The 21,127-nt window shown below is 49.2% G+C and overlaps 9 protein-coding genes across 9 annotated transcripts; 4 read left to right on the top strand and 5 right to left on the bottom strand.

Moving 5' to 3' along the window:
• Positions 1 to 35: 35 nt before the first annotated feature.
• On the bottom strand, positions 36 to 1,729 carry ACLA_075600 (putative vacuolar sorting protein SNF7 family protein; the record flags this gene model as incomplete). Its single annotated transcript, XM_001275946.1, has 5 exons — positions 36 to 737; positions 797 to 991; positions 1,058 to 1,282; positions 1,341 to 1,614; positions 1,680 to 1,729. 5 exons carry the CDS (start codon positions 1,727 to 1,729, stop codon positions 36 to 38), a joined length of 1,446 nt encoding a protein of 481 aa, XP_001275947.1.
• Positions 1,730 to 2,115: 386 nt separating this feature from the next.
• On the bottom strand, positions 2,116 to 4,380 carry ACLA_075590 (TRAPP III-specific subunit 85 family protein; the record flags this gene model as incomplete). The annotated part of the gene is made up of 2 exons (XM_001275945.1): positions 2,116 to 3,257; positions 3,309 to 4,380. 2 exons carry the CDS (start codon positions 4,378 to 4,380, stop codon positions 2,116 to 2,118), a joined length of 2,214 nt encoding a protein of 737 aa, XP_001275946.1.
• Positions 4,381 to 4,897: 517 nt separating this feature from the next.
• Positions 4,898 to 6,936, top strand: ACLA_075580 (tRNA adenylyltransferase; the record flags this gene model as incomplete). The annotated part of the gene is made up of 3 exons (XM_001275944.1): positions 4,898 to 6,011; positions 6,065 to 6,616; positions 6,695 to 6,936. The coding sequence occupies 3 exons, from the start codon at positions 4,898 to 4,900 to the stop codon at positions 6,934 to 6,936; spliced, it is 1,908 nt and encodes a 635-aa protein (XP_001275945.1).
• Positions 6,937 to 7,206: 270 nt separating this feature from the next.
• On the top strand, positions 7,207 to 9,165 carry ACLA_075570 (Tti2 family protein; the record flags this gene model as incomplete). The annotated part of the gene is made up of 4 exons (XM_001275943.1): positions 7,207 to 7,353; positions 7,405 to 7,576; positions 7,641 to 8,095; positions 8,152 to 9,165. 4 exons carry the CDS (start codon positions 7,207 to 7,209, stop codon positions 9,163 to 9,165), a joined length of 1,788 nt encoding a protein of 595 aa, XP_001275944.1.
• Positions 9,166 to 9,358: 193 nt separating this feature from the next.
• ACLA_075560 (phosphatidylinositol-3,5-bisphosphate 5-phosphatase) lies at positions 9,359 to 12,406 on the bottom strand (the record flags this gene model as incomplete). The annotated part of the gene is made up of 1 exon (XM_001275942.1): positions 9,359 to 12,406. One exon carries the CDS (start codon positions 12,404 to 12,406, stop codon positions 9,359 to 9,361), a length of 3,048 nt encoding a protein of 1,015 aa, XP_001275943.1.
• A 971-nt stretch (positions 12,407 to 13,377) lies between these two features.
• On the top strand, positions 13,378 to 14,435 carry ACLA_075550 (uncharacterized protein; the record flags this gene model as incomplete). The annotated part of the gene is made up of 3 exons (XM_001275941.1): positions 13,378 to 13,561; positions 13,626 to 13,868; positions 14,038 to 14,435. The coding sequence occupies 3 exons, from the start codon at positions 13,378 to 13,380 to the stop codon at positions 14,433 to 14,435; spliced, it is 825 nt and encodes a 274-aa protein (XP_001275942.1).
• A 109-nt stretch (positions 14,436 to 14,544) lies between these two features.
• ACLA_075540 (Acyl-CoA dehydrogenase, C-terminal domain protein) lies at positions 14,545 to 15,242 on the bottom strand (the record flags this gene model as incomplete). Its single annotated transcript, XM_001275940.1, has 2 exons — positions 14,545 to 15,179; positions 15,236 to 15,242. 2 exons carry the CDS (start codon positions 15,240 to 15,242, stop codon positions 14,545 to 14,547), a joined length of 642 nt encoding a protein of 213 aa, XP_001275941.1.
• A 1,259-nt stretch (positions 15,243 to 16,501) lies between these two features.
• ACLA_075530 (putative protein kinase) lies at positions 16,502 to 18,847 on the bottom strand (the record flags this gene model as incomplete). The annotated part of the gene is made up of 1 exon (XM_001275939.1): positions 16,502 to 18,847. The coding sequence occupies one exon, from the start codon at positions 18,845 to 18,847 to the stop codon at positions 16,502 to 16,504; it is 2,346 nt and encodes a 781-aa protein (XP_001275940.1).
• Positions 18,848 to 19,817: 970 nt separating this feature from the next.
• On the top strand, positions 19,818 to 21,008 carry ACLA_075520 (NAD(P)/FAD-dependent oxidoreductase; the record flags this gene model as incomplete). The annotated part of the gene is made up of 1 exon (XM_001275938.1): positions 19,818 to 21,008. One exon carries the CDS (start codon positions 19,818 to 19,820, stop codon positions 21,006 to 21,008), a length of 1,191 nt encoding a protein of 396 aa, XP_001275939.1.
• Positions 21,009 to 21,127: the final 119 nt, after the last annotated feature.

The raw sequence follows: 21,127 nt of genomic DNA, 5'->3' as shown, positions 1-21,127 counted from the left end.
GAAATGATATGTCGATTGAGTCGTTGCAATATCTCTCACTGAGCCATGGTCCCAGCATTCTCCTCAACCGACATACGAGAAAGCTTTCCGATGCTCTCCTCGATTGCCGATTCTACCTCCTGCTCTGATGCGGCCCGGCGCGCAGCCTCCGCGGCTCTCTGTTCCAGGTGATCTAGCTCGGCGAGTTGCTTGCGAGTCTCCTCAGCCTCCTTTTCTTCCCTGGCCTGTCGCTCTCTGTTCTCCAGTTCCTCAAGCTCATCGTCCAACTCAGTCTCATCAATCTCAGGAGCCACCTCGTTCATGATATTTCCTATCTCGTCCACCTTGGACATTTCTTCACGCAACTCCTCAACCACATCCTCGACCCTTTCCGTGCCACCAATCTGAGTGTGCAACCCGCGAAGCACACCCGTGCTCGCTTCCATGACTCGGACATATTCGATTTGGTCTGTGGCCTGCTCAATTCTTGAATAAACCTCTTCGAGCTGTGTCATGGTACCCAGTCTCTGCTTTAAATTGTGTTCGGCAAGCTTTTTTGAGCGCATCGCCGCCAATGCCGAAACGCGATTTTTCTTCTGCAGCGCGACTTTCGCTGTTGTGTTTAGGTCTTCAACCTTGCTCTCCAGCTGATCGATCTGCTCCGTCATCGTCGACATGAGAGATTTGATAGAAGCAATCGTCGTATCCTGCTCGGTAATTTCTCGTGGAGAATCATTCGAGGGTCTGAACCTGATTGTCTGAAATCAAATCAGTCTTGGTTCCCTGGCAATTCCACGATTGGATGGATTCAACTTACCCTGCCATCATATGCGATAGCACCAATATCTCGTGATAGATAGAGTAGTAGAACATCGAAGTCAGCATTGGATAGTTCACTGTCTTTAGTAAACACGGTTCCGAAATCCGCTATGAAACGGCCCTTGGAGTAGACAAGATCCATTTTGTTTGGAGTACCACTGATAGCCTGCTTCACTATCATATCTGCAGCCTCCTTAAAAAAGGCCAGATCAGCGCCGGTCCGAAGAATATGACTCCTCGAAAAAAATAGTTTTCATACCTTGAGATTCTCTACTAGCACCAGCTCCTGAACCTGCAAGCGATGCGCGGCTTCTGGACTGCTCCCGACAACGAAGCCTCTCAGCTGCTTCATCCCCCACGCCATCACATTCCATGGACTCAAGACCCCAGGATCAATGATCCCCCACTGGCCTTTCCGCAAGCTCGCCGCACTAGCCTTGTACAGCTGCAGCGGGACCATGGTATGCTTCCGAATCGCCTCATCCTAACCACCACACTCAGTAAGCCATGGTTTTTGAGACCCAGAAAGGGCTACAACATACCAGCACCGCACCGATAGCCACAGGTCGCCCGTAATCGGGTATTTCCAGATCCCGCAGCAGCGAATCGTCCGTCCTCAATATCAAATGATCACTTTTCACTCGTTGGGCAGTCGTCGAGCCTGGCGCGCGGGAATGTGAGCTCGATGTCCCTAAGTGACCTCGTTTCGCTGCCCTTGTCAGGGCGTGTTCCCATGCGGCTACATTGACAGCGTAGCCATCTGGGTTCGTCTTCTTTTGCAGGGTGAAGTCGGAGTATAGGGAGGGGAGGCGGTTCCTGTATAGGGGTTAGTTTCGAGATTGATCCACGATCTGCTCGGGCAGGAGATGGGGGCAGCAGACTTTCTGAAGGAGTCTTCTTGTGTGAGGATGTAGTTGAGGAGGTCGCTCATCTTGCCGTGTAGTCAACAAGTTGCGGTTACTTAGGAGACGGTAACGGTGTGTATTCGTGAAAATCGTGACGGGGTATACAATTTGCGATGTTCGGTCCAGCTATTAGAGTCAAAATTGCATTGCTAGTCTAAAAATCCGGGGAGCACTGTAGTAAAAGAGACAAGTGAACGGCAGACGTCAATAGACGATTACCTGGGCTTCTATGATCAGCAACACCTTGTTGCTCGGGAGAGCGTCTGCTATCGATAAGATAGCAGTCACGTGAGTATACACTACAAAGCCGGCCCCAGACTATAGGTATAGTTGTTTGGCGATTAATTTGGTTGCCCAGTTTCTATAGCTACCATATGTCATAATGTATCGCCATTTGGCCATCTTCTGCACATTAAGCTCGTTCAAAATCATCATTCTCCGGGGTTTCAATATCCCTCGTCGGTGCATTGAGGCCCCCAGAATCCAACGCGTTGCCAATCAATGACTTTCGGTGTTGGCGTGTGTCCAGCTTCTCACTGGTTTCTTCAGTCTCTAGTGGTTCAGTGGCAGAAATCCCAGCTCTGGTGTTCAACCCTCTTGCGCCTAGATATTCAACTTTCACGTTATGCCGTAGGTTATCCACGAAGGACTGTATCTCTGGCATCGGAAATAGTCCATCACTGTCAAGAACATCGGCGTACAGACGCTCTGCTTCTTCAAGACAAGTCGAGGCTAGAGTTGGCTTTCCGAGCTTAAGCCAGGAATCAGCAGCGAGGACGCTCCACATCCCAGCTTTTCTGCGACGGCCGCCCCATTTGACACCGCTCAAAGGCGGCCTCGAAGCATAGCAAGCAGAGATTCTTTCGCTAATGAGAATTTGTCCTATAGTTCCGACTAAGCCTAGGTCCATGGCCCGCATGGCCCATTTGGCTGCGCTTTCAGTAGCAAAACCCCCACGAGACTTGAGAAGTTCCATAGCAAGACACAGGCAGCGCAAAGCATTTGGCGCATCGGAGCATCGTGTGAGATAGGAATAGCAAGCCGTCTCCAGCATCTGATCAATGCTTTCGAGTTTCGTTTTGGCCGGCATTGCCATTGGATTCAGGAGAGTGCTGACGGCGCACATCTCATGGGCGCCGGCGTGATATCTCCAAGCCTTGTCGTTTGAGTAGTCCGAACGGAGCAGGTCATAAGTGGATGCAGATAATTTCCAGTCACGGAGCATAAAAGCAAAATCTGCCATTTTGCGCAGGACTGCTTCGGGAGCGTCTGGTTTATAGAATCCATGCGTAATATCGTAATTACCTCCGCCAGACCCTGCGATACCAGAACGAGAGCTAGAACCAAAACCTGCCCATTTTCGAGACATGGACATGAAGCGGCCGCTGATACCACGCCTCCGCGATGCCACCTGATCATTCCAGACGGCAACTTTGTTCTCCATATAAGGAATGAGCGATTGCGCCACTAGCTCTCGGACAAGACCCTTGATGGACATGATATCCGAGTCAAAGAGATAGGGATGGCTATCGCTGTCAATCTCAACTAGAGGCTCTGATATATATTAGTGGCACCGTGCTTGAAGAAGAGAACGACGTGACCTACCGGTATGGCTTGATAACTGCTCAAATGGTGAAAGCCACTCGCAATGTGGTACTGGAGCACTATCATCATCCGTTACTACGCACTGAGTGCTTCGAAGCCTCAGAAGATGACAATGCAACCCAAAATGCCGCTTCATCTGATCGTAGAGCTTGGTTGACTCCGTGATATCATCCCGATCCTCGTCGTGGACGAGGACATAGTAGCGGAGATACTCCGAGTGAATCCATTGCGGTAATTTTCGATCCCCATTGCTAGTATCTGCATATAGCTGCCTCAGGGTTTCCAACGGAGCGCTGTTGCGTGAACTTATAGCGATCACGCTTGCCACAGGATGGCGGAAGGTCTCATGTGGTGCGGCAGTCGCCGTCGATAAGAGTGACCGCAGGTAGGATTTATATAACGGTGACGTGGCGGAGAGATTAGAAAGATCTTTTGGACGTATGGTTGTCCCCAATAGCTCGTGTGCCGCATTTAATTGGCCATCAACGACCTCTTCCAGCTGTGCCAGAGGATTCCGGTCAGAGTCCGAATCGCCGGGAAACCGTTGTTGTCCACCCAAGTCTACGAATCGCACCCCGTAATCCTCCCAGCCGCGACTCGCCCCCACGCTGTCCCGGATGACGATCTTCCCAGGGACTGTCTCTCCAAAAGGCCGGATCAATTCCCAAAAGCCGCCTTTGAAGCCTTTCTCCCGCACCAAATCATCGGTATCCACGGACGCATAAACCCCAATGGTTGGGGAGAAAGAACGTATAATCAGCGATCGTATATCTTCTGTGCCATCAACATGTCCTTCTAGCGGGGAGCCTAAAGATGATCTGCCTAGTTGTGGAGTTGAAGATCTCAACGACCGAGTGTGCGGTGATGCAGAACGTATCGGGAATTCCGATGTCGTACTGGAGAGAGGCGGAGTCGGAGATGGCGCAAGTCTAGCTTCCACCGAGTCCGGATCTAGAGACGACGAAGAATCCCGGCGCTGGTTTGGATATCGTGTCTTTGTTGCGACACGCGGCACGCCGGGGGAGAAGGACGGCGGAGGTTTGACCGGAGGTGCATCTCCGGGCGATGTCATGGACAACGAATTGATACTAATATAGGATTAATGGAGATAGGAGGAACGTTGGAGCCCATGGACCGAGGGGATAGGCACGAAGAGAAGGCGTTCGAGGGAGAAAGGACAGAAAGATCCGATTTGGCTCGAGAGATTGTTGAGGGGAAGAGAAATGAGGCCAAGTCAGTCTGGCAAAAGCGTAGTGCAGCTGATGAGCGGGCAGACAGAGAGACGCCGAGGCAGCTTTCCTTCGTTCAATAATTGCGAAAAGCTAATAATAGGTTTGATTGGAGATTGATTTCATCAGGGAGTCTCCATACAATAGCCTTTCAATACCTTTAAATTGAAGATGCAGTGTTGTGAACGCTACGAAGTCACAAGGAGGGCCACAGAGAAGGCGGTGGTGATCATCAGCCCGACGACAATGGTGACACAGATTGCTGGATGATTCATTTATGCGACTGCCAATGACTATGAGGTACTGATCATTCTCCTTTGAGTCACCAATGGATAAGGTATAACTTTCCTGACATGGCTGATGTCAATGTCAATGTCAAAATCTCAGGCTTTGCGCTTTCTTTTTGAACGTCATTGTTTGTTGCGCACTTCTGGACCCGTTTTGCTATCTGCTCCTACCAGCTCACTTCTTCCGTCTTTGAGAAACCACCCATTGAACATAAACCCACGCTTCTCATCTTGGAGCCTAGGAGCAAACTCTTGCAGATATTCCATGGTCCATAGAATACCGCCGAGCCACTCCTCCGAACGAGCACGCAAGAGAAGACGCATATCTACCACTGCCCCGCACGAGGGCGTGCCTGAAGCAATGGAAAATCCAGCGCAAACTCCGGCGCAAACCCCCCAGCCACTGGTCACCTTCCAGCTTACGCCTCTTGAGACGACTCTAAAGGAGCTCCTCCTCGATGTCGCCCAGTACATACACAATCGAGCAATCGCCACGGGAGCCAGCGAGGCTGATACCCCACACATGGTTTTGCGGTTTACTGGAGGTTGGGTGCGGGACAAGCTGCTGGGGGTTGACAGTCATGACATCGATGTCGGGATCAGTTCTATGACGGGATATCAATTTGGTATGGCACTTAAGACGTATCTTGACGATCCCGAAAATCTGGAAAAGTACAAACGAAACCACCCCAACGGAGAGCTGAAAGAGGCGATTGTCAGTCTACATAAAATCGAAGCGAATCCGGAGAAGTCGAAACACCTCGAAACTGTAACGACGAAGATTTTTGGGTTGGATATTGACCTAGTCAATCTACGCAAGGAAACATATACAGATGAGAGCCGGAACCCACAGATGGAGTTCGGTACGGCCGAAGAAGATGCCATGCGTCGTGATGCGACAATCAACGCGCTCTTCTACAATTTGAACGAATCTAAAGTGGAAGATTTTACTGGAAGGGGTTTTGAAGACATGAGGAACAAAATCATTCGCACTCCACTGGAACCATATCAGACATTCAAAGATGATCCGTTGCGTGTGCTACGGTTGATCCGTTTCGCAAGCCGGTTGGGATACAACATTGATGCGAATACACAACTAGCGATGCAGAATAGTGACATCAGTACAGCTCTGAAGCAAAAAATCAGCAAGGAACGCGTGGGGACTGAGCTGGAGAAGATGCTCAAAGGTCTGCAATCCCAGTTAGGTTTGGAATAGAACTGCATTCTGACCACTCTTTAGGGCCTGACCCTCGGGGTGCACTGCATCTCATTGACCAAATTGGTTTGTATCCTACGATCTTTGCTAACAACCAAGACGATGCCACTGCGGATACATCCTCGTGGTCCCTTGCCTACAACGCCCTTGAGACTCTATTACATCACGACGAAGCCTTGAAGCCGACGCTGGAGAAAGTACGCAATTTTCTCATCCGCGATGCCCAAGAGACATATTATGCATGGATAATCACTGCATTGGCACCCTGGTCGAGTGTGGCAGGGCGCGTAGCAAAGGGGCCAAAAGCGAAACCTCTCCCTCCTCGATCGGTGGAAGTTGCCAGAGATAGCCTCCGCTCTGACAACAAGACGCTCAGCGTTCTTGGCGATGCGGCTACAAATTGGAACTCTATCATTGATGTTAAGTCATCGCTTCTGGAGGGCCGCATAGAGGGAACAGATGCCGAAGTGCGACAACAAATCGCACTGCACATGAGGAGCTGGAAGAAAGACTGGAGGCTTTGCATGGTCTTAGCCATTCTGCAAGAAATTATGAAAGGAAGAGAGATCTTGCCAGGTGAGAAACATCGCGGACACATTCCCCTGCTCGATGCGGGCTTGGATCACAAGACACTAATTCGTCCTTGCCTGGCAGTGGCCCAAGAATATGATCAACTCATATCGTATATTGTTAAGAATGACCTGCAAGATGTCTGTGAGATGAAGCCCATGGTCAATGGAGCTGAAGTTATGAAAGCGATGGGTGCTAAGAACGGGCCATGGCTAAGCAAAGCGCTAGATCTGGTGATCAAGTGGCAGCTTCTGCATCCAGAAATTACGGAGAAGGAAAAGGCTCTGGAGTATGTGTTATCTAGAAAGGATGAGTTTGGTCTATAGGTAGGTTTGGTGATAGAATAATTACATATATAGTGTATATATATAGTAGCTCAGATCTAGATTCAAGAGTCTGCTACACGGCCATGATCACTTTTTCCCTCCGCAAACTTCTTGCTTACTGATGGAACCACTCTCCGTCAAACAACAGCTATCTATGCAGTATAAAATCCTTCTCATAACATCCCTTCATATTGAGTTTTATTCTGCCATTTGCAGACCCGACATATTTGGTGGATGCCGCTTGATCCAACCGTGACTTAATCTAAGAAGATGGAAGCACTCCGCGTAGCAGCACGTGAGGCCCTCCGACGACGAGATTCTCATGCAATTACAGAGACATGGTTGGATAGTATCACCATTCCAGAAGAACTGAATATACTATGGCAAGATATATTGTCACATCAAGATACCACAGAGGTAAGAGGACCTGCCGGTACGCGCTGTTGTTCGTCACTGATCTCGCGGTAGACAGCCGAGAATCTCCTGGTCGCTCAAGCTTTCCTAAAGAGCCGAAGCTCGACGAGTGTATCCGAATTGTCTGAATCTGACAAGGATACTGTCGATAATCTCTATAGCTGGTCCAGCAAATTAGCACTACCTTCTGCGATCTTCGCAGCGACAGAGGTAGAGTCATTGGATGGTGAGCATTAGTCCTCTTGATCATCATCTAATCGTCCATGATCACTGATGATATGAGGTCATAGCCGAGAAGAACCAAGTGCTTTGCGAAAACAAAGTCAAGTTAGAGCTTGCAATCTGCGTTTTGGAGCAACTAGACTCATTTGTGCCAATCGAGAAAGCACCGAACGTAGTTGATGTGATCGTTGCTCTGGCAAGCCATGCCTCTGATCAGGACCCTTGGACTACCCAGCAAAGCTATGCAGCATCGAGGACTGTTTTAGAAGGCTTTGTCGCAAGAGTCCGCGCCGAATCAGATAACTCGTTCTGGTCTCTTATTGAAAGACTTCTTACAGAGAGGATCAAGCCTCTATTCGCAAAGACGAAGAATCCTGCAATCACTGAAGCGGGTCGAAAGAATTTTCATCCTGTTCCTTTACCGCGATTTGATGCCAGTATAATCGACCCGGAAACGAAGCCCTGGAAGATTCAAAGTGTCTATGCTACGACTTTGCTATCCTGGGTGATTGCGCAGTATCAGGTATGTTTTCACCATCCCAAAGATTTGGAATTTTCGCCTTAACTAGTGACATGCAGTCGAAAGACCGATCCCATCTGGAGGCGCATTTTCCACTGCTCGTGCCACCCGTTCTGGCATTAATAGACGATGACAGCATCGCATACAAGACCCGTGGCTGCATTCTTCTCTCTCAGATTCTCAGCCCAATTCGAGAAAGCAGGTCTGATATCCTGCAACGGACAAACCTGGCATCGGTCTTCGAGGATGCCGTCAGACCCTGCCTCCTCTGTCTACCCTCCATCACGCCCGAAGACGACGCCATCAAACTCCTCAATGTAGCCTATCCAGCGCTACTATCCCTCTTACAAACTAACTACCTCAACGCCTCCCCTTCCGGAATGCTAAAACCATCAGCCGCTCACAAAGACGCTTACATATCCGGCGTGACGAAGACCCTCCGCGAGAACATCATCCCATCCTTCCATCACATCAGCTCCACAAATAGAACCTCCTCCTCATCCTTCGCCTCGTTCCCGTACCCGCGCCTCTCGACCCTGCTCGTCAACCAGATGTGCCCCCTGCTCTTCGAGCTGGGCATCCACACGACCAAATACCTCCAGGAAATCATCCCTCTGCTATACAGCACCCTATCGAACCCCTTCGGCCCAGCACACCCGCCTCTTCTCGTCGCCGCGGTCGCAGCAGCTCGCGCAGTGATCTTGAACGCGCATCCCCGCTTGTGGCGGTGGCGCGGCGAGATACTCGGCGCAGTGTGCTCGTGCTGGTTGCATGCAGCGGAGGAAGAAGACGAGATCGCGCAGAGGACGGCGAAAAGCCAGAGTACAGACGCGGACCAGGAGACGGGTGTTGCTATGACGAAGCTGAAGAAGGAGCTGAAGGGTGTGGTGTATTTGCTGAGGTTTGCGCTGGAGAACCCGGCGCAGCCGGATGGAGATGCCGGTCAGTTGGAAGCTAAGGCGGTCATTCGGACGGAGCTACAGGAGTTAATTGACGCGGACAAGTCGCTTGTGGATTTGCTTCTTGCTGATATTGATCCTGATGATGCGGACATTTTCGGGCTGGATCCTTGACTCCTCTAGATTGTCTGTAGAGTCGGGGAATGGACGATTTCCAACGGAACGATTTAAAAAAGGCTGAATGATACGCTGCATTCAATGCGTAAAGTGGACTTATTAAAGGTTACGATTCATTAACAACAAGACTGGGTATCATGTGCGGAACAGGTCATAAGAGTCATAGAGCATGAACCCGAGATAACAGTAACTATATATCGACCCGCTGTTTGAAGAGACTTTTCCCTCTGAGCCATTGACGATACCGCTTATAGCGCTTCTTCTCATAATCCTCTGTCACGACCGTGAGTCCTTCTTCAGATACATTGAGGAACTCAGCATAGTCCGCTAGATTTTCCTCGGCGTTCGCCCCGAGAGTAACCTCCTCGACGTTGCACTTGTTCGCGTATTCTATTAGGTCCAAGTTCGACTCATCCTGGGCTGAAGCGGCTGTGATTTCGTCTTCCGAAGTCACGACGAGAGGGACCTTAAGAGGGTGGTTGATGTATCGCTCGTATTCCTCAGCCTCTGCTACCGTGACTGAGGGATTTAGCGAGCCGGACACCAGTTGATCAAGAGTCCACTGGGTGATTTGTGCTTTGCTGGGAGTAGTAGGTTCCGTGGACGACTGCATGGATGGGATCTGGCTGCCTGATATAGAAAGCTCGTACAAGGAGTCTTTTATGTATTTCGGAGATGGTTGCCTAGAATCCGACTGCTGTAACCAATTTCGTGTTGACTTGTGCGCCGGCGATGCACCCTGCAGCGGTGAGCGTGTTGAATGCTCGGTCACGTTGTTTCCTGGTTCCCGTATTCTAACGCTTCGCTGCGGATGTCTGTCCCGATTTGGCTGCTCGTGGTGGAAGCGAACATCGAATGGGCTGAGATGCGGAGTGAAGTGGGAGGTTGACTTCATTTTAAACGAAAATATCTTGGGTAGAGTAGAGATAGCCAAGGGCCGGTAGTATTCTAGCCAGTAATCATCGAAACGCGTCAAAGGCTCCTTGGGCTTTGTTGGGGGTGGTGGAAGTTCCCGTTCTTTCAAATTCTCTGGTGTGTACCAGTGGATATAGCTTGGCCGTCTTTTCTCTGCCCAAGATTTGGGGCTGGCATGATGCAAGTAGTAATCGGTGGATAGGTCCCACAGCATTGGTTGGCCCTGAGCAAAAATGTAGTTACCAAGAAACAAGTTGTAAGCCTCTTGACGTTGAGCATCAAGAAAGGAATTGTTGTAATATCTCTTGAAACTCTCCACCATGTCTCGAGAGTGACTAGTCCATTGATTGATCTTGCGATACGTGGCCATTGTGTTGACGAGGTGTGAGCCGCCATACTGGATTGCGATCATATCACCATGATCGTGCCACATGGCGGAGAACAGGTTCACAGCATCGCAGTCGTACTCCAGCGTGGTACCATCAATAAACCCAAGCGCATGAAGCTGATGTCCGAGTGCCCGTTTGGCGATGACAAATTGAGCGGCATTTGTACGGTCAAGGCAGTCAATGCAATTCGTCCTCGCAATCCCATTCTGTAGTTGCAAGCCCGAATCTGCATCTATACCATTCTTGAAGAAGCCCGTCTTCGGAATGATTTCACCCGCTATCTCCTCAAGTGTTCCAACCACATCTTGATCACGGCTCTTGGCCGCACGGCTCATATCCCACGGTTTATAGATGATTTTCTTATTCTCGGGAAGAAACTGATTCAGATAATTGATGGCATTGGTGTATTCCTTGAGTAGTTTCGATTCTCGCGGGGTCCGCTCTCTCGACTTAATTAGATTCAAAGCGTAGATTGGGGCACCGTAACGCTCGAATAAGTTGTCAAAATGCAGTGCTGCAGCAGAGTAGAATGGATCAACAAGATTCAGCTCAATATCCGGTTTAGGAGATACTCCAGAGTTATCCTGCGTCCAGTAAAGAGGAATGCTCCCGCGGTGTTGAACATATGAAGTATATAAGGGATTCGCATAAAGACCAGGGCCAGGAGCATGGAAGGACGTCTCAGCCATGTCTGCCACAACCTGCTCTGTCTCAACATCATTGGCCACATAGCCGAGATCGTTCGCCCCTCGCTTCAGAAAGCGAGCTCCAGCGAAGAAGCGAGATCGACGGGCAATGATTGTAAGATAGGCCATTCGCCCATATACATCTATCTTTGCCTGATCGACATAGCCGTGGATGATGGGAAGACACCACTGATAGGGATTTTTCAAAGCAGCAATAGCAGGGCTCAGAAGATGGTGGTTCCATATAAACATCGTATTGTAATCTTGATGGAACCCTTGCGAGTACCCATCTTGATGAAGTTTGCGCTCGCGGCATATGTTGTCCTGCAAGGTACGTGTAACATCATATGAGTAGCTGAAGTAGAACGATCGACTCAGGTCCAGATTGTTCAATATAGCAATGTATCTCGCTTCTTCGGGGTTCTTCTCTGGTTTGAGCCGGGAGGAGTTCGAGGCGGTCAACGAGATGAGCTCCGTTCCATCAATCTTGTAGATATAATGGCCTCCTAGCATTGCTACCTGGGCTCTTTTGGTCACCAAAAGCATATAATATGCATCAGTGAAACGAATAAACCCGAGCAGAGCCCATGCACTGCATCGGAGTTTCAAGCCACCAGTGCTTTTATTGCCGTCGTCAATCGCATCGAGCAACTGACTCATCTCCCTCTTTGTGTATACAATATCATCCTCCGCAATATTCAAATCATCTGTTTCCGAGGTGCGATCCATCTTGAGGATTCGAAATCGAGTGTCTGAAAGGTCCATGCCCACCATGTAGAATCGAGTTGCCGTTTCGTATAACGAGATTTTGTGCACACGGTTGATGCTCTCTTCGCCGAGGTCGAAGAACGCCGACCGATGCTTCTGTGCGAAGGTTGGCGAAGAGTCTCGCTCAAAGGAGGTCGCCACATGAGGTTCCTCGTCTTCCTCATCGTGTCCTTCTTCACTGATCTCTGCTCCTGGAGGTGGACTGAAGGGCATCGGAGGGAAAGGAGAGGCCGTACGGGGAAGCTTGAAGACATCTTCTTGGTCAGAAACTTTGCGCTGCACAGAATCAGCTTGCTCTTCGAGTCGGAAAGTCCCACCAGAGGCAAGGGATCCCTCCGTTATGGTCGAGCTTAGGTCAGATGTGAAACTTGCTGTGCTTTTTCCAGCTATCGAGGGAGCTCTTGAGGGAAACTCATCCGGCAGCGCAGCACTCTCTTCACCAAGCTCTCTGGGGCGCGGCACATCGTTAAAGCTCTCCATTATTGAGGAGCGAGCTAGGAGTTGCCTGCTCCAGGAGTTCAGCTCTGATGGTCATTTGTAGTGCACGACTCGTGTGGAAGAAACACTTGAGCGTTATCCAGACGACGTTCTTCCTTATCAGTGACCAGTTGGCTTCGATTGGCGTCATATTATGTCAACAATCAATGTTAACTATTTTTGATTGGCTGATTAGTCATTGCTTGCTCGTGCTGTGTTTATAATCGTTTAGCCACTGAGTATTGTAATTCTCAGGCCTTTATTTGTACATCTGCTCTGAAAAAACATCAGAGATGAGAGTTTCAAAGACCTGGCCAGCAGTTGATGTAACAAGAAGGATGGGAGCGCTAGGTAGCTCAATACTGAAAGCAAATGAAGTCAGTAAGGATCCAAAACTTGTCAGGTTCAGTCTCATCTGTGATATGCCCAAGATTTCCTCGATCCTATATCGAAATCAGTCTCATCTCGAAGATTCTCACACATCTGATCGGATTCCAATAATCAAGAGCAAGCCGGCTTCCAAGGGCTGACAGTAGAGATATAGACGGTGGAGGCATCTAGAGGGATCGTTGTTGGTTGAGTCTATTTCAATATCGCAGGCAGGAAGATGCCATGCCAATGGGCCAGAGTAAGGTGTCGAATGTACTTGCAGCCAATATAGGACAGATACAGTCCAGGGACATTCTGTTCTATCAAAAGTAAAGAGCCTAGTAGTTGTTCCGAGAGGCTCATCATGCGAGACGGTAGAGTACTGTAATCCTCATAAGTTGGTCTCGAAGAAACCATGACAATGTACACAGCTGATTGCATCTGGTATCATGATAAACCATGAACTTGGTTGACTATTTTCAACTTCTAGCGTCCCGGCAACGCTATCTGCATCTTTAGCAAACAGGCAACTTTTGTGCAGACATCCTTTACTCGTTTTATGCCCACTCTATTCATCATTCTCCCATTGTCAATGCAGGTGCAACATGAACAGCAAGCAGGGAGATCCTGAGTGCATCACTCCATCTGCTTCTCACATCCTCCAAATGTTTGGTTTGGGAGTTTCAAAGCGAGCTCGCAACGAGTCTGACAGCGAGGATGAGGGACCTTACCGGCCACGCCGACGCACTCAAGAGATGCCATTGCGAGGTGGCAGTCAAGTGCAAACGGGTACGTGGCTCCTTTCAACAAGCTTATTACATCTTAGCAATCTTCCGTTCTAACGCCTTTTTAGACAATGAACCCCAAGACCCTGGAGTTGACGCTTCAGATATGCCCATCGCTCCTGATACCCCTACCGAACTCCAGAAAAGATACCAGAACTTACCTCCTGTGCGCAAGCTGGACTGGCAACTAGACAGCAAGGGCAAGCATATTCGGAAGCCGTTAAAAACCAGTCTGACGTTGACAGCCGCATTTGCTCACACTCGAGAGACTGAAGCTTCTTCTCCTTGTAACCCTTGCAAGGAGGGTAGAGGTGTTTGGAGAACTTGCGTGGTTGGATTTGACACAAACAAATCGTCCAAGCTTCATGGAGCCTGTACAAGCTGCCAGTACAGTAGACGATACAGCTGTGATTTACGTGAGTTTCCTGAGCACCCATCTCTATATTATGTGCTTCATCTGATGACCTACTACCACCCCAGAGAAGCACCACGTTCGCAATACCACGGATACATCTTTCGTTTCTGGAGACGTCGCGCCCACCTCTACCGACAACTCTAGAGCTGAAGCAAGTCAGAAGCCAGAGAAGCAAAGCAGCTCTGTTACTCAGGACAAGCCAGTTGTTCAAACCCAAGCACCCTCGGCTCCCCCAAAAGATGAGCCCCAAAATCAGCCTTCTCTCAATCAAATTTTGGCGAGAAACTCTCCACTTGATGGCAGGGTCATACCGTTCCCTCTGGGTCCGGAGACTATTGACAACCTGCCCTTGTTGGAGCAAGCCATCAAAGATTTGACTGGGCATCTGGAAACAATCAATAGAAGGGTTCAGCAATTGGAGGATAGACAGCGTCTAGCAATGAACCCTTGGGAGCTGGTTTGAGATCTGATTGGTGTATTCATTGATCCCCTGTGACATACCTGAAACTATATCCCATCGTCGTATCCTTTCCTCACTGATGTCGTTTACTCTATGCTTATCATGCAGTGTACTACCCAAGATACCACTCTCTGGGCTCGCAGGTATTGCCATCGTGAACAGGCAACCTTTTTGCGCTGTGGACTACAAGCTCAAGTTTAGCAAAAACATGATTGGATTGAATAGTACATGGAATTGCCCGAGTATTAGAGCATCGCCCGTTTCTCAAGCGCCCTACGTCTCGTCTGGAGTGGCTTAGTCTCTTCCTGTAACGCGAGTCCCACCATAATCTCCTCACTTCCACCTCCCACAACATGAACTCTAACATCGCGGCTTTTTTTTCGATTCGCGCTCCTTTTCCAGCCTTATGGTATCTAACAGTGCCCAAAATCTGCTGCTCTTCACGGACACTCTTCTCCAGGGCTCTGGTAGACATCACTTTGAGCAAAGCCGTCTTTCCACCAATCTTGACATCGTCCGTGGGCCGATCCTTGGTGAGCTCAATGGTATTGACGAGTTGCTCCATGAATACATATGCAGGCTCGATCATGAGGCCGAATCTGAAGATCTTAGACTGGATTGCTTGTCTCTGGATGAGCTGGGCGCCGAAGGTCTCGCGCTTTGTTGCGTAATGGAAGGCATCCTCCGCGTAGACACGATTTAGTCGCAGAGAGGCGCAGGCAAGGGCAAGGCGCTCAGTATTAAAGTCTTTAGGAGAGCTTTAGCATAGAACATACCATGTGTGTGGATTCTGCTGTACTCACTCGACATGATCATCGGAAAACCCTTGTTCTCCTCTCCAAGCAGATGATCAGTCGGCACACGAACATCGTCGAACTCAATGAAAGTCGAGCCCCATCATATTCACGCATCAGTCGAAGAGAAAATGCCACATGCAACGGAGAAGCATACCACTAGCAACGACGCCTGAATTGTACATCCGCCGACGAGTCACCCCCGGCGCCGTCAAAGGAATCACAAGCAAACTGATCCCTCGTCGTCCCGGCTCGCCAGTGCGATCAGCAGCAGTGCAGTAATCAGCCCAGATACCGCTCGCAATTTACTTCTTCGCCCCATTGACAACTTAGTGGTCACCGTCCCGCTTAGCGGTCGTCCGGATACTCGCAACATCCGACCCAGCCATCAAGCACATCACATCAGCAAACCCATCCCTCTTCAATCCCAGAGAAAATAACACCCACCATCCGGCTCCGTAATTCCCGAACAGAACCTGATATCCCTCCTCGCGACCTTTGGCAACCACTTCCTCGGTGGTTAGTGGATGCACGATGCTGAAGCTGAACTCGCAGTGGCGACGGCGGACTTGCTCTGGGACTTGGCCGGCTGTTTCCCATTCCTTGGCGTAGGGTGCGATGGAGCTCTCGACGTAGTTGCGGACATAAAGCGCGGAGAATGTGATGCAGGTCGGTGTAGTATGGAGTTTGGATGTCTAGTTGGGGAAGAAGGGGTTCACTGTATGGGGCGGTTGGGGGGTGGTCTGTGGCTGGCATTACTTCAAGAGTTGGGACTGAGTTGATATGGAGAATGGTGCGTAGGAGATGGAAGAGAATCAGAGGTTACAATTGAAATGAGCAAGCAGGTCTTTGATCTTCAGTTTTGTGTTTTTATGTCGGTAGTGACTGCGGAGGATCTACGCCTTGTGATGCTATTAACTCCGACTCCATCACTAGGAAACCGAGGGCCAAGTCCATTTATGCGCCAGAGCTCTGGGTAAAAATTAATAAGTGACATTATCAGTGGTTGAGAATATGCATAACTCATTTCGCTGCTCAGCTTGGTCATGGTCACCCATCCAGGCTGGCTTAAAAAGGTTATCTGAGAGGAGAGTATGCCTGTTGATCGTCCCAGGGGACTCAGGCTCAATGCATCATCCTATAGATACAGGGTATATAATCTATTAACTTCGTCTCCACCTTCCTCCGGTCCTAACATTGAAATTAGCGCAGCCTATGGGCTTGGTTCTGCTGCTGTTGAGACCCCTGCATGGATGATATTGCTCGACGCCATCATCAAGAGCAGGAGAAGTCTTGTACGACAGCAGCTCCCAAGATAGACTCGAGATGTTTTTTGATATCCGCACAACGCCAGCGTCGCTGGGGGTTAGGTTCTAACATGCCGCCGATACATCTCATCAACGATTCCGCCACAGGCATATCGTCATTTAATATCGTCAATCCCATATCAACCTTCTCTGCAAAGTCTGTGGGGAATATAGTGTGTCCCAGCAATCTTTTGATCGAAGACTGTCGATTTCGCCCTTTTGTCAAGTCGGTCAAGACCATTTGGCGTTCCATCTTAGTATTGAGACGATAAAGTAGTTCAAAAAGTATCACACCAAGGGCGTAAACATCGAGTGTTTCGTTGATGATATAGCTGACCTGTTGATTCTCACTTCTCATGATATCACCACAGTGTTCCGGCCCGTTTGTACCCAGAGGTGGGCGATAGAACTCTGTACCAACTACACGGTGGACCTTCGGGCCATTTTCAACCGTAGGTGAGGTGAGTTCGTCGAAGTGCGACATATCTGCAACAAGACCAAAGTCTCCTATGCGCGGGTGGCAATAACGAGGGACGGTCCCATGGCTTGCATGACAGGACGGGCATCCGTCGAGGTTGGAATGCTGCGAGGATGAGAGGAAGATATTCGCTGGTTTTAGATCGCGATGGATGATGCCCTGTGCGTGGAGGTATTCGACGCCAGAGATGATATGTAGCATTAATCGCAACGATGGAATTAGATGAAAGCAGTGACGTCGATGCAGGGATTGGTTGTCCTCCGTATGAACCATGGCTTGTGGACTCAGGTATGAGCTTAGAGAAATAGGATGTAACGACATCTGAATGTGAAGAATGACAGCAGGAATTTGGGTTCCATTTTGGTGTCTCCGTTGAACTTGCAGCTTCGACGGGTCATAACTGAGTCCGTCGGTGAAGATATCGTCATCAGTGCCACCGAATGTTGATAGTTGGCCATGAGACGCAAGATTGAAGTCGCGAGGGATGGATTCGACTTCATCATCGTCTTCGAGGCTCCGTGCCAGACTACTTTTTGAACGATGCGAGGCTGTCGTAGCATGGCTATAGCGTCGGTGGAAGTGACCTGCAGTTTCGACGTCGTATTCAAGAGACGCAGAGGCAGATTCAGAGTGTGCTTGCATTGCGGAACTTTCCGAGTGTTCAAAGACAATCCCGAAGCTTTGATCATCAGTCGCTTCATGGCTGAAATGGACACTTTGAGTCTCTTCATGATGTATTTCCATGGCACCCTGACTTCTCGAATGGAAGATGGCGGATGTATCAGCCTGCTCCACCCATGCACCATAGTATCGGACAACATTCATGTGTTCCAGTCGAGCAAGTGTTCGTATTTCTTTCATGATACTCTCGAGCTGATTCTGGGTACCGCATTGTAACTGTTGAAGCCGCCTCTGACTGAGCGGAATCTTTTTAATTGCGTAGCTTTGCCCATCAATATGATTCTTGACATGATACACCTCACCAAATGATCCTCGGCCCAGAATTTTCACCTCAGAGAACTCCATTGCATAGCGTGACATATTGGGAGTCGGTGGTGGAGGATTGGCTCTAAACAATGGAAAGCTCACGGGTGAGCTCCCCAGAAGCGAGAATGGCTGGTTGGGTAGAGCTCCCACATCTAGCCGACCCTTTCCAAGGAAGGGAAAGTTGTTCTCAATATGAATTGGCTCTTTGAATCCTAACAGTCCGGAGTTTTGCCGCTTCAACTGGGATGGCCCTGCGAAACTGTTCTCTGAATGAATCTGTACATGTTTTGAACTCTTGGAAGCAAGGACTACATCTCCAGTAGTGCCTATTGATGGCACTTTCCCAGGAATGTCATCCAATTTCAGTCCTTCAAGCGCAGGGAGACCAAGAACATCAAGAGTATCTCGGTAATTCTGTCTTTTGTCACCCCACTCTTCTCTATGGATGCCTCCTGGTAACATTCCATGTGATGACAGAACCTGAGACTCATATGAATACAGCTTTTTTCCAAGGTACTGTACTTCTGGGGAGTCGCGAGTGTATCGCATAGAGCTTTCTTTGGCATTCAGGATATCTGCAGCTTTGCTCATGCAGTAAAATTCAAGCAATGCGGTAGTCATCCACATTGCATGGCCTTCGTTTTCAACGTTGCGCACATCTCTGGAAGAGTCTGACAAGCTTTCAGTTTCAAGCCCCGAGTCGAGAGAACACATGTGAGTGTTGTTTTCAGTGGAGGAGACATCTCGAGCTTTACTGTTAGACGTCTCCAAAAAGTTCTGATCAGTCTCATCGGAGCTGGATTGAGAGTCTGACGAAGATACCTCTGAAGCCGGCCGGAACATCGACATAATGGAAATGGTATTTCGCGGCCGAAGTCAAGCCATTCCAGTTCAGACGCCGCTCATATAGCCGTGAGTCAATGCTTCGCTTTCGATGCAAGGCCAAAGTACATATGATCTGGAAGAATCAGTTCGTGAGAGTTTATCAATCGAGGTAGTGAAGCCCCTAAGATCCGATACAGGGAATGACTCCTATTCAAGAGCTGAGTGCCCAGATCAACAGGCTCGCCAAAGGAAGAAGCTTGACACAAATCAGTCAACGACTGCCTCTCATAAGCGATTCTCAAATTTCTATTAGAGATAGTTGGTATCTGTGGTAAACATGATCCGCTTTTGGGAATGGCTTCTGACCAGGCTGTCACTTCTACCTGGCTTCTATCGGATTCTAAAGCCAGATGACACTGAAAGGGCGTGGATTTCCCAACAACAAAGTTCAGCGCACATATAGAAGCTATAATTGGCTAAGCCATATTTCGGGCCATTGCATGTGTTTCTCCAAAATGTTTTCCCGATTATTGAACACTAAAGTCGGTCGGTTTTCAAGAAGACGCGTCTGCATTCTTGGCGGATTCTGAATTTGTGAAGTCAAAGCTTGATGACGTCCTTTATGCCTCAGGCTCTAAGGCCGCCACGTATCTATCTTGCCTCTCAATTGAGTTTGATCCAAGTCCAACATGAGACTAAGGTACTCTACAATCAGCCCATATTCACTAATGACACGATTTATCCTGTCAAAACCAGGTCTGGGAGACTGGGACTATGAAGATCTGGCTGATAGAGTTCAGACCTTCCGACGCCCTGTGGGGGACAAGCTACAGGTTCACCGTGACAGTGGTCCTCGGTGATGTATCTATCCATCGTTCGTATTCCGAGACACCGATATACCTTACCATAGACATCCATATATAGAGGAAAGTGCCCGGGACATAAGAAATCTAGAAGTTATCGCTCTGCTTTTATTTTGACACATTGATCAAAGATGGATCCTTCGCAGTCTACTTTCAAAGTCGCCGTCGTTGGTGGTGGTATTGTTGGCTCAGCTTTGGCCTACTTTCTGTCTAACTCTTCCTATAGTGGAAAAGAAATCGTTCTCATTGATCGTTCTCTGGGACAATTGAAGGGTTCCACTGGCCATGCTCCTGGGTACATCGGTCAATACAACGAATCCGAGGCTCTTACTCGCCTGGCTATAGAGACCGTGAAGGAGTACTCAAAGATTCCGGGAGGGTTTGAAAAGATTGGAGGCCTTGAAGTTGTAACCAAGTCTGAAGGTCTCGAGAAGCTGAAGGTCAGACATGAGTCGGCGCAGAAAGTTGGCCTGGCTGCCGAAATGCTATCTCCAGAGCAGGCAGTCCAACTGGCACCGGATCTTGTGAAGAACGACGACATCTTGGCTGCACTGCACTTTTCCAGTGATGGAGCTGCAAATGCAATCAAGATAACATCCTTCTTTCAGGAGAATGCGCGAAAGAATGGCGTTCACTTCCTGGAGGCAGATGTAAAAGAAATAAGTCGACTCGACGGTTGCCTGGACGGTATCGTGACATCTGCCGGACCACTCAAGGCCGAGAAGGTGGTAGTTGCCACTGGTATCTGGGCAGAGAATCTCTGTCGCTTCGATGTGCCAATCCCAGTCATTCCTGTTGCGCATCCATATATGTATGGTGAGCAGCGAGTGTCGAAGTCGCGAAAGTCACCCTTCGTCCGATGGCCCGAATACCATGTATATGCTCGCGATCATGGCACAGCATACGGACTTGGCTCTTACGACCACCAGCCGCTTCACATCAAACCTACCGACTGTGCAGAGGGCGACTGGATTGACGCATTCGACGCAACACTGGAGCGAGCTCGCAGTCTGATCCCAGCGGAAACAAAGCTGACAGTAAAGGAGAAGTTCAATGGCATCTTTTCAATGACGCCAGACAACTTGCCCTTGGTCGGACCTATCTCGTCAATCCCAGGCCTTTATGTGGCGGTTGCAGTGTGGGTTACACAAGCAGCTGGATCCGCTAAATTCTTGACCAAAATGATGCAAGAGGAAGAAGTCGATGAGGCATTGAAGAAGGCCCTTGACCCCAACAGATTCCGGGGTAAGTCGATGGACGATCTCAAGGAGGTGTCACTGGCGGGATATAACAATATCTACAAGACACAAGAAAACCAGTAATTTTTGGCAAAACTTGCCACATTCATGTATATAGGCTTCATAATAACAGAAGACGCATATATCCTCACGGCTCTAGACGCTTTATTACACGCACACTGTCTAAACATACTGCTGCTGGG

Source organism: Aspergillus clavatus, genomic scaffold (assembly GCF_000002715.2).
Source record: "Aspergillus clavatus NRRL 1 1099423829791 genomic scaffold, whole genome shotgun sequence".
NCBI lineage: Eukaryota > Fungi > Ascomycota > Eurotiomycetes > Eurotiales > Aspergillaceae > Aspergillus > Aspergillus clavatus.
The sequence above is the reverse complement of the archived record's forward strand: the minus strand, read 5'-3'. Positions and strand labels throughout refer to the sequence as shown.